At 35.0% G+C, this 12,016-nt stretch overlaps 1 protein-coding gene across 3 annotated transcripts; it reads right to left on the bottom strand.

Annotated features, from left to right (window-relative positions):
• Nucleotides 1-1,343: 1,343 nt before the first annotated feature.
• On the bottom strand, nucleotides 1,344-10,120 carry LOC115698168 (mediator of RNA polymerase II transcription subunit 16). 3 transcript variants are annotated; one of them, XM_030625349.2, is made up of 16 exons: nucleotides 9,031-10,120; nucleotides 7,828-7,896; nucleotides 7,453-7,541; nucleotides 6,860-6,972; nucleotides 6,674-6,775; nucleotides 6,385-6,475; nucleotides 5,547-6,143; nucleotides 4,539-5,139; nucleotides 4,342-4,421; nucleotides 4,150-4,232; nucleotides 3,670-3,906; nucleotides 3,261-3,432; nucleotides 2,652-3,175; nucleotides 2,380-2,556; nucleotides 1,911-2,291; nucleotides 1,344-1,823 (listed from the first exon to the last, which is right to left on the bottom strand). In XM_030625349.2, the coding sequence occupies exons 1-16, from the start codon at nucleotides 9,306-9,308 to the stop codon at nucleotides 1,677-1,679; spliced, it is 3,741 nt and encodes a 1,246-aa protein (XP_030481209.1). In that variant the 5' UTR covers nucleotides 9,309-10,120; the 3' UTR covers nucleotides 1,344-1,676. The 3 variants fall into 3 exon arrangements, with proteins under 3 accessions (XP_030481209.1, XP_030481211.1, XP_030481212.1); XM_030625351.2 differs by lacking the exons at nucleotides 7,453-7,541; nucleotides 7,828-7,896; nucleotides 9,031-10,120 and adding an exon at nucleotides 7,056-7,418; XM_030625352.2 differs by lacking the exons at nucleotides 7,453-7,541; nucleotides 7,828-7,896; nucleotides 9,031-10,120 and having other exon boundaries at nucleotides 6,385-6,470; nucleotides 6,860-6,977.
• Between the last annotated feature and the right edge of the window lie 1,896 nt (nucleotides 10,121-12,016).

The following is a 12,016-nucleotide window of genomic DNA, read 5'->3' as shown; positions in this document are numbered from 1 at the left end:
GAAGACGATTTGAGGTTATGGGTTTTGTTCTTTTCTGTAATTTTAGCGTGATTTATACATGATAGTGAGATATGGTATGTAAAATAGGGCTGTTGTTGGTGAGGAGGAAGAAGATGATGACGATGGGGGTGTTCTCTGGTTTGCACCTGAATCGCAGAAGAGAAGGGGGAGAAGAACAGGATTTTAGTGTTCTCAGATTTTCTAGGTTTGGAATTTAATTTAATCTAAGTGTTTATGTTTAATTATTTTGTAGGAATTAGATTTTTATATGATTTTTATTATTAATTGGTTTTGTAGGAATTAGATATTAAGTTTTATGTGTTTGTTAATTTTGTAATTTTTTTAATTTAAAAAAATAAGTTTTATTTAATTTTTAAATATGTAAGAATTAATGATAAAAAAATTGATTATATTTATTTTTGTTTATTTTTTATATGTTTAAAATTATTTTTAAACATTTAAATAATAAATAAAAAAAAAATTAATGACATGGACCAATGAACGAGTGACACGTAGATACTAACTTGGCACATAACGGAGAGGTACCTACGGAAGTTCCAGAAGTGTGACGGAAGGTATTTTTACCGCTAAAAATACGACTTAGGTATTTATCTGCTACTCGGGATAAAACTTAGGTATTTTTACCGCAAATTACTCTTAAAATAATAATAATTATTATTTAAAAACGGGTAATTTGCGGCTAAACTCTCTAAACTTTTGAGTTTGGCACGATCAACTCCTCTACTGAATTTTTGAAAGTAAAATTCCATACAAACTCTAATTATACATACTGAGTTTGGCACTGTGTCTATTTAGTATTTAACAGCCAAAAACTTACAAAAAAGTGGAGATCAAAACAAAATTGAAGTTTGAAATATTTTATTCCGAAAATTCGGTAAAAAGATTGATCGTGTCAAACTCACAAGTTTAGAGAGTTTGACCACAAAGATTTCTATTTGGTTTAACTTCACATAAATTATTTACAATTTTAACTGTTAAAACTTAATACAACCAAATGCTTTTAGAAAAATTCATATCTATGAATTCAAAACATCCCAATTTGTTCAAATAAAATTCTACAAATTTGCACAAGTTCAAAAAAAAATTGCATGCTTTAATACTTTAATAGGGAATTTCACAAACTCTTACCATAATTTTGAGTTATTTAAAAGCTAATTAGAACTTTTACTTTTTAAAATTTGACATATACAAAATCATGTTCTTTAAATTTTTCTGATCGTTAAAATTTATTTCGAACTGTTAGATTTTGTCAAAATTTGAAGGACAAGAATCCTTATATATATGATACAAATAAAGAAGGAAATTAAAACAAAAGCCAAAAATAGCAATAAAAACAGGTGACTTTATTGGCAAAAATATCTAATTCTAATGCACATTTAGACCCATTTACAAAAAAGGGTAATCATAGTCCTTTCACTACTGTCTGTTAATCTAAATATAGCTCTTTCTCACTCTACCTCTACCTCTCTCTCTCTCTTTACATTCAAGTGTACACAATTATATCTACCAACTATTTCTCCTCTAAAAATAAACAAAAATATATCGCCACGCAGAGCTCGGTTCGATAAAAAATGGCTTTGAAAAGCTTTGAAATCTTCCAGTGTACGAGGAATCTTCGTCGCTTAGCGCTCCCTTTGGCAACCGAGGTTTCTCAGTTACACGACGCGAACCCATGTTCCACCGCACATAGGACAGCCATAAGCCCAACGGCTTATCCACCAAACCTCTCGGTCGTTTTGATTAGCTGCATTGGTAGCAGTTGGTGAAGTGAAAGCTGAAGTTTGCCTTAAACACCTTATGCACTGCATAATGTTAGATCAATGAATTGGTTAGCTGTAAAAACATGGTTATCAAAAGAATTCGATCGGGAAAATGGTTTAATGTCGAACCTTGTACCAAACTCCTTCAAGACCAGTCTTCCATACTGCAGTAACAACATCTCTACGAGATCCCATTATACCGAGATAGGCTCCGAGGCCTACAGATGTGTTAAGTCCAAAAGCTGCATCTCTTTCGGACATTCTTCGTTTCCTTGGCCACAAGCCTTGAGTACCGTAGTAAACATCGGTACTTTCCACTGAACTGAAGTCAAGTGGGTGAGTCGAATAAGTAGATGGCTTGGGAGTGTCATCCACCGAGCCCATATCATCTGGATCAGACCATGGCCCACCAAACATGTTCCGCCTGTGCCACTCTTCAGCTGGGGGGTGGAGTTCCAATTCCCGAAGTAAGAGACCAGCAGCATCAGCACCTCTAGGCCTTGGCATATTCTGCATAGCCCATATTATCGAATTAGAAAATGTAAGGAGGATACCGATTTCTCTGAAAAATAAATAATCGAAAGAACAATAACTATACCTGCATATGAGGACCCAAGGATGCTTCAACAACCTCTGGAAGAACGGTATAATTACCGTCGATATAATGCAAGCGCACCTGGATGTTGCTGCTTCCAACCTGAGATACCGGAAGCGGGTGTAATAGGCCTGCTGTTCGTCTACAAAGATCCATCAGTATAAGGAATAGGACTTTAACCTACACAGAAGCAGAACATGTTCATTTCGTTATTGAGATCTGCTTATACAAACAACTTCTAATTGCAACACAGAAGTGAAAGAAATCAACGGTACCTCTTCAAAAGTATACCCTTGACCAGCATTACCGGAACCCAGTCTTGACCTTCCAGCACTTCCTTCTTCAACCCCTTTTGCTCCAGGCACAACCTGACCAGCTCGGTTTACCTGATTTTCTTCTGGTCTGGCTACTGACGATGGTTTTACAGGACCCGAACCCATTTCTTCTACTTTCCCAGGCTGACCAGACTGAGGCTTTTGGACATTTGTATCGGTATTTCTTTGTGCATTACTACCCATATAGCGAGGCAGTTGCGTTCGGCGAAAGAAAAAACAAAATAGTAAAAGTTGGCAAAGCCTATGAAGAAAATGACAGTCGCCAATAAGCCTAACGGCTGGGGTTCCAGGAAAAGTTCCCGTATTAATGCTGATCGGCATGAAAGATGATGGACCGCTTATTGGGTTAGGAGCTGAGCTAGACACACCACCGTCATTAGTGCTACTAATCTTGGCAATGGCACCTTGTACCCAAGCTTGCATTTGGGTACTTCCAGTCGAATTTGTTGTTCCATTTTGACTCCCTAACAAAACAAACAATACATATATTATGATCTTTTGTACCTAAAAAGACCGATTTTGAAAGAAAAAAAGCAAATGCACACTGACCCTGATTTGTTGCAGGTGATGCAGCACTTTGAGTAGGACTTGTAACCATGTTACGGTTACTTCCGGTACCTGCAGTGACAGCATGACTTGCCAACGTGCGACAGAAACTTGCATAGCGCCTTAAGCGTGTAATAAAATGTGAAGCTAGATCAAGAACTGCATCAACATAAGCCTGCATCACACGGGAATCATTGCAACAAAACGGAAAATCAGAATTATTGCAAGGACGGGACTACTGTTGCATCAATATGGTAATCTTCATTTTCATAATATGCTCTTAAAGATATGATGTAAAAGATTACAGTAGGCGAAACCTCAAATTTTAGGAATCATTAGAATCCAACAAACAACCGACAAAGTTCAAAGGCAATAAAAAAGTGAAGAATTTCAATCATTAAAAAAAGCACACCTGAATACTGGAACAGAGTGCTGGATCAACAGCCATTGCTTCGGGATCAATGCCAGACAAGGTCTCGCCAGATGCAATCCATGGCTCAGCTACCAGAGCAGAAGGATTTATCAAAGCTGATTCAATTCCTTTCCCCAGCATATCGAGTAATAACCTTGCTTGCATATCCAGAACCATTGCCCGGACTTCTTGAGCGTTTGTGCCTTCCAATAGTCTGCATTTTATCCTATCTAGACTCTGCATTAACAGTTTAAAATAATTTAGCCAATCGAAAAAAAAAAGAAATTAGCAGTCAACGAGATCAGAAATTTATGTGATATGCAAATGCATGAAAATCTTACACTGAAAGAAACTTAATGTTCTTAGAATAATCTATTTTCGACAAAAGAACAAGAATAAGAAAATTGCTTCCTAACAAAAGTTATTCTTTATTTATACACACTACTGGAGTATTACACATTTAGCACAATTGAAACTTACAGGACCATACTGTTGCCTATACTGAGTTGAAGGAAGAGAATGAAAATCCGCATCCAAGACCGCAATAACACTGTTCAATGAAACTGTAGCAACAAAAAATAGATATCAGACACTAGCTACTGCACATCATATAGAGCAAAAGATTCGTTCTTGGATAATAATAGCATAAATAAAATCGAGCTATTTTTTTACCAATGCCATCCTCGGCAGCACTCTGTGTACAACCGACAGCATCCCACCAATCAACTCCAACCATAAGACTCCACCAAAATCTGTTACCAATTAAATCACAGATCATCAACATATATGCATTCAACCACTCTTCTTACAAAAGAAGTTCACAATTGCTTACGAAGAATGAGAGGTTTACTATCATTAAGAAGTAGTACCTTTCTGCAATTGCACGTTCCCAGGTTGATGAGTTTGTCTTATCTTGGCCACTTGGAACAGCAGGGGGAAGAACACGAATAATCTTCAAAATGGTACGATCCTTACTGGTATCGTGCCAAACAGACGCAGAACAACAGCTCGTAGATGAAAATGCAGGAGCAGCAATTGCAGATCCAACATTTATCTGATAGTTATCAACAGGTGCAAAGCTTGGGCCAGAAAAAATGTGAACCCCACCTCGGAGAAAAGAAACAGCAATCTCACCACCATGTGCAGAATAGACAATTCTTGCTAGAGTTCTAACATCACTTGGCAAATCGAAAGGATCAAAGGTTACTCGTTTTGCCTTCTCCGCAATTGAATCGGGTGTTGGTGCAGTTACAGTTGATTGGTAACACTTAAAGTCATTAGTTGGCTGTATGCATGTATTCACTTTGGACTCCCAAACTGTTTGCATGGGTGCCTGCCCACCAAAACTAGAAGTTGGATTTCCAAATATTTGATGTAGAACGACAGGTTGAACAGATGATTCCCAGCGTTGCACTCTCCATCCTGTAATTGAAGGACCCTCATCCGGATCATAAGGAGACATGTATTGCCCTGCATGATAAAACCAGAAATCATACTCAAATAGCATACACCTCCACATATTCAAGCCCATCTTGTTTGGCTAGCTAATAATCCTTTCGGTTCAAATAAGCTAACATAAATTCAACTTAACAAACCCAGTTACATGTTAACAAGAAAGGACACCCAAAAATGATTTATAAACATACCCTATCAAGCACCGAAGCACATATAACTTTCTCCGCAATGTTTTAAACACCAGAACCAGGTTTTATTTTTCCCAAAGAAACGAGGAAACAAGAGAAGGTCACAATTGGGAGGATTTCTTGCCTAAAGTGTACAGGTTTGGAAATTTAAAAAATAATTAAACCAAATGAAATCAACAACTAAGTATTAATCAAATCTAAAAGATTGTTTAGAACAAGTATACAAGTTCATACCCTCAACTATGACAACAGCTATAACAGAACCCCCGCGTGTGGGATCAAAGGCAACGGCAGTAACTCCAGACCCCCAAGTAGTAGTTGTTGCAGATTGAGCTGCAGCTTCAGGGCTTACATATGCAGAAAAGTTTGAAACCGGGGAGCAATGAAGTTGTACAGTTTCACTTAATTCTGAATCTGTCTGCTTCTTTCCGCTCTTTGCTTCAGATAATAAATATTCTTGCCAGCTAAACAAATATGCAGCTAAAGGCGAGAAACCTGCCCAAGAAGGTGGATTGATTGAAGGTGGGACTCCATTGCTCGTGACTCTCTTTGCAGTTGTCTGAAATCCATTTCCAGGGCCAGGAGTAACCTCCCAAACAACAACAGTAGATGGATTTACGATTGGAACACCTGCAACATGCATGGCTCCGCTATCTGTTATGATAGCATCAGCGGCCATGATCCCACTAGGCCCTGCACCCAAGAGTCCTTTACTTGTACAAAACCACTTGGCTGGAGCAATACTTTGATTAGGAGGCCATTGTGACCAATGTAGTTGAACAGAACCCGAAGAGAAAACAGAACAAACACAAAGAAAATTCGGCCACCTAGCTGAAACAAAAACAATAAACCAGATCAGATTTAAAATACGCCCAGATGTATATTTAAGTTGATTTCGAACTTGCATTCAGAGAAAAAAAAAAAAGAGTTGATTTCGGTTATGACGAGTGCTGAATCAAAATACATAAGGAAACAAAAACCAACAAACTAAAGACCTCTAAAAGCAAATCATTATCATAAATCGGTAAAAACTACATAACAACTGAAAGAGAAACTACATTAAGCAAAAAACCTGAATTTTGAGACTGCTGTGAAATAAATTTTTCTTCAAAAGTTGACTTTGAATTTGCACCAGTACTCGATTTTGAGGAAAGCCACCTATACTGATTCATCAGATAGCAAACAAGATTAGACACCTAATACCAAAGGAAATTTATTAAAAAAAATTAGAATGTTTCATGTAGCTGTTGAACATAGGAAATAGGTATACATACGAAAAAGAAGAAATCAGAGCTAATGTAGAACAAAAATAAAGTACACGCATTATTTCATTGTAGGACAAATAAATGAAAACTGCCTACCGGAGATACCCCTGATAACCATTTCGTAACGACAGCAATATCCTGCCGCCATTGGTGCTCACGTTGCCAGCAGGTAGCATCACGTACTACATTTGCTGAACCCTGAACCGATAAAAACAACATAAATTAACCACAAGGGTCTCTCAAATGACATATTTTTTTAGCAGTGTAACAGAAACAGCTTACCTGTGAAGGCTGAGTCCATATGGTTACCCTCCCATGAAAGTTGGCAATTAGTAAAGCACGAGGACAAGAAGTAGGCGACCATTCAATAAACTGAACAGAATCACGAGGAGAATCTGTGACATATATTCAATATTACTCATAAATTATCAATTATGACTAATAAGAATGCACAAACAGAAATAATATGGCTTGCCACCTTGCATGCCTCATCCCACGTCCGTCAATAATTTGCAAAGTTTTTTGTTTTTGTTCTTTTAAGATAAAATAATGTGCAGAGAAGTTGATGAAGCAGATTTCAAACATTTCCCTTTTTTGGCTCGATGAGTTACCATGGACCAAACCCACCAAACACAGAGAAAATAAAAGAGCTCAACATTGTATAAAATAATCAGCTGCTCTCAATTCAAAGCAACAAATGACAGACATTTTAATCAACCTTGTTATTAAAATGTCTATGAATCAAATATGATATTCCTAATTTCATAAAAATATCTTAACAGTTATCTGAAGTATCTGATTTATAATTGAAGCACAAACACATAGTCATAGACAGTAAAAAAGGAGCAACATTTGCAAAGAAGGGTGCGTAATACCTGCTACAACATTGAACACTTCGCACTCAGTTGGTCGTTCTGGGATCACAATATGAATGGGGATCCAAAATGGGGAATTCGCGGTGGAACTATCACAAGCAAAGCATTACCGATAAGGATTATAACAACATTTAGAAGAAAATAACTAGATAGGGTTTCATCCGATAAATAAAAGGATCAATGTGGGTGAGAACCAGACAGTTTTCTTAAAAGAGAAGATAATAGCAAGGTTTTTATTAGAAAAGCAATAAATGACAACATATCTTATCAACACAGACTACACAGTAATTTAGCATTATTTAAACAGAACGCCTTGACTATGGCCTCAAACTGATGGACTAAGAAAATAGAAGAAAAGGAATGAACTAGGTTAACCTTGGAATTCTTGCACATGTTTCCGATGCACAAGCTATCGCATTCAGCTTACCACACCAAGCAACCGCACTGAAACAAGCAAATGTAGAATTGATGAGAAGACCATCTCACTTTATAACTTAAACGCATAATGAGTATTAGTAGAAAAAAATTGAAGAGACAGGTCTTCGAGAAACATGTTCATTAGGGTAAGTCTTGTAATAAAAAAGTGACCCACTATGATTACGAGACGCTAGCTAAAAAACAACACACGTGCAAATTTATATGCACCAATTCTTGAAACTATTGGAGGAGTGCTTACTGTGGGAAAGTTTTCACACAAATGTGTTCCACTCTAATTGTAAAATGCTTACTAAAAATCATAAAATCATGCAACAGTTTTTACCATCTCCAATTATAAAAAGAAGAAAGGCTTTTCTTCAATTATAACATTTCATAAGAGTCTTCAAAATTAGTAGTGTTTAACAAAATTATAATATCAATAATGTTTCTCTATCAGCACCAATTCCTATCATCTCTATTAATGAAAAAATGAACGCATTGACCGGTTTCTGTCCAAATATAGGATTTCATTTCAGCCCTCAAATCAAGCAAGTAGCAAATATCAACAGAATTAATCAACCTCCCTCTTCAAAAATAAAACATCATACTATCATCATATCAACAAGGGTCTCCTTCTATCCCTTAAAGCATATCAAGAAAATTCCTTTCCATTCTCAACAACAAAACTCTCATTTGTATTATAGCTCCTATAGCTAGGAAAACCTATGGTTCAGCAGTTGCAAATAGTATTAAAACGGTTAAACCTCTAAGAAAAAGCAGAAGAGGGACAATCATTGTGCCACTCAACTCTAAAGGCTTTGTTTTGATCAAATTAAAAGTTGGACTCTGAAGTGTACTTTTCTGCCCAAATTCACAATCTGGCCAATATAGGCTCGTTTAAATTCCTCATTAGATTCCTCAAAACACATAAATTCCCACATTAAACCTCAAAATTCAGAAGAAAGAAAGAAAAAAAAACTTACCTTTATCTCTAAAATCTTCGTTTTGATCAAATTAAAAGTTAAAAGACTTTATCTTTCTGCCCAAATTCACAATCTGGGCAACAACATAGTCTCATTCAAATTCCCAATTAGATTCTATCAAAACCAATAATCCCAACATTAAAGCTCAAAATTCAAAATTCAAGAAGAAAAAAATTACCTAAAATTTCGACATAGCTCAGGAACACTCATCTTATGAAGCAAATTCGACCTAGGCTGTTTAAGCCTAATACAAAACACAGTAGCAGGACTAACCGAATCCTCCTCCATTGGATCTTCCGGCTTCTCAACAGCTTCTTCTTCAACACCACCACCACCACCAGTACCAGTACCAGTACCACCGGAATCAGCCTTATCGGAACAACTTTTGGAAAGCTCGATGGACTGAGTCGCTGACTCGTCCTCAGCTTCCTTAGAGACCACCGCGACTTGATTCATACCCCAAACCAATAAAAAAACACCTTGAAATGTATATATACACTCACACACACACACACCAAGAGAAAAATCCAAAGAGAGAGAGAGAATGTGATTGTGAGTGTGGGTGTGGGTGGGAAAGTCGTAATTGAAGGCGACAGATATCCTGTTTTAGAGAGAGAAAGTGGGGTAAGAGAGAGAGTGAGTGGGTTTGGGTTTGGATTTTGTGATGAAGTTTTTAGAGAGAGAAAGTTAGGGTTTGTATTTTAGAGAGAGAAAGAGAGAAAGCCATTTTCCCAGAAAGTAAACTAACAACCATGTCTGCTTTTCTCTCTCTCTTCGATTTCAACAGTGTTTTTTTTTTAAACGATGTCGTTTTTAGACTACTGTAACTGTAAATGATGTCGTTTTTCAGAAAAACGACATGTCGTTTGTATGTCCCATTCAAATAAAAAGAGTATGTCTGCTTCTTTCTCTCTCTATCTCTCTTCGATTTCAACAGTGTTTCTTTTAAACGATGTCGTTTTAGAATACTGCAACTGTAAATGATGTCGTTTTTCAGAAAAACAAAACGATATGTCGTTTGAAAATTAAATGTGTCCTTTTCTAATACAAAGAGTATGTCTGCTTCTTTCTTTCTCTAGTGTTTCTTTAGAACGATGTCGTTTTGAGACTAATGCAACCTATAAACGATGTCGTTTTCAGAAAAATGACATGTCGTTTGAAAATGTAATGAATTTTGTGTCCTTTTCAAATAAAAAGAGTATGTCTGCTCTTTCTCTCTTTATAACTCTATTCGATTTCAACAGTGATCCTTTTAAACGACGTCGTTGGTATTAGAAAGACACCTCATTTGAAATTATCTCCCTTGATTTTAATTAGGGATGCTGTTACAGTTTTGAATTTAATAATTGCGGTTCAAATTGCATTGCACTATATATTATAAAATTACTAATTTTTAGAGTAATTTACGATATAAATACTTAAATTTAATTCCTAATTGCAAATAAATATTTAATTTCAATTTTTTACAGTAATAATATCTTAGTTATAATTCTTGAACTTCAGTAGATATTTGGTTAAACGTTAAGTAAATTACCATGTGACAATACTCAATTGGTCCAGGTCATTAAATTTTTATTTTCTAAAATATATTAGTTTAAATATATCAATAAGAATACGACACGTATATAATGACTTCACATTTAAAAATCAGGTACCTATGAAGTTACAAAAATATAAATTAGGTATTATTATTCCCAAAATTAAACTTAGGTATTTATTTGCAATGCAGAGTTAAACTTAGGTAGTTATGTCGTAATTATTCTAATTTTTACAATATAATTTTTATTTTATTTTTTCAGATAAATATTTACAATATATGTGTATATTACATTATTTCTTTTAGAGAAATTTTTTTTATATTGTTAAAATTTTATTATATTGATTTTAAAATTTTAGTTATAATGTTTGATAATGATGACAGTGTAAATCGTTCAAACCGTACTGTACCATATTGTATTTTCGCGGTTGCAATTAGAAAAATTATAAAACCATTATGCAATTTTGTTTGAAAAAATATTATAACCCGCACTATCCGTACCGATAACATAACTAATTTCAACTATATTCTCAAATTGTGTCGTTGTTAAACAAAACCAAACTATAAAACGATGTCGTTTTCCATTAAAATGAAAATGAGATAAATGTGTCCTTTTCAAATATGAAAAAAAGTATGTATGCTCTCTCTCTCTCTCTCTCTCTCTCTCTCTCTCTCTCTCTCTCTCTCTCTCTCTCTCTCTCTCTCTCTCTCTCTCTCTCTCTCTCTCTCTCTCTCTCTCTCTCTCTCTTCGATTGTGTTCTTAAATTGTGTCGTTTTTAGACAAAACCAGCCTATAAACGATGTCGTTTTTTATTAAAATGTTCTGACCATCTGTCAGAAAAAAAAAAAAAGAACGAATGGATCTTGTAGGATTCTCAAGAAATTTTTCGATTTCTTCCGGAAGTAGATGAATAATCATTTGCTTCTCACGTTCGTTCCGTTTGAAGAAAGAAAGGATCCCAAATAATCAATCTTTCTTTTAGTTGTTGAATCTCTCTTTGATTGATCAATAAGTGACATGTCATTTAATGAAATAAAATATGTACTTTTCAAAATAGAAAAAAGTTTCTTCTCTCTCTCTTCGATTTCAGCACTGTAAGTGTTTCTTAAAAAAGTGTCATTTTTACATAAGCTATAAATGTTGTTTTTCATTGAAACGACATATCGTTTAAATATGAAATAAATGTGTCCCTTTCAAATAAAGGATATTAGCGGTAATACTACTAATATCCTTTAACCACATAAATCAACTTTTTAATAATAAATTTAGAGATGTACACAGAGCGAGAAATTGGCGGGGAGTACTCCCCGTTCCCATTCCCGTTAAAAATTTAAATCCTTATCCCTGTTTATTCTCCATTGGGGATGGGGCGAAAATCCCCTAATGGGAGTAAGGATGGAGCGGAGAATTTTCCAATAAAAAACTAAAGTTTATAAGAAAATTTTAAGTTTATAAAAATATTAATCTACATAAAAATTGAAATATTACACATTATTTATTATTTAATAAACTAATTATTATCCAAAACACAACTTAAAAACCATAAAAAAGAATAATAATATACTAATAAATGCAAACATAATTACAAATTATAAAAATATTATTAGAAATATAAAATAAAATTCT

The sequence above is a fragment of the Cannabis sativa genome, chromosome 7 (genome assembly GCF_029168945.1).
Source record: "Cannabis sativa cultivar Pink pepper isolate KNU-18-1 chromosome 7, ASM2916894v1, whole genome shotgun sequence".
In the NCBI taxonomy this organism is placed as follows: Eukaryota; Viridiplantae; Streptophyta; class Magnoliopsida; order Rosales; family Cannabaceae; genus Cannabis; species Cannabis sativa.
This window is presented reverse-complemented; position numbering and strand designations above follow the sequence as displayed.

Coding starts and splice junctions, on each gene's coding strand:
- LOC115698168 (XM_030625349.2), bottom strand. CDS start 9,308: ATGAATCAAGTCGCGGTGGTCTCTAAGGAAGCTGAGGACGAGTCAGCG. Junction 7,897..9,030: donor GAGCTATGTCGAAATTTTAG/GTAATTTTTTTC, acceptor TGCTTGTTTCAG/TGCGGTTGCTTGGTGTGGTA. Junction 6,476..6,673: donor GGTTATCAGGGGTATCTCCG/GTAGGCAGTTTT, acceptor CTGATGAATCAG/TATAGGTGGCTTTCCTCAAA.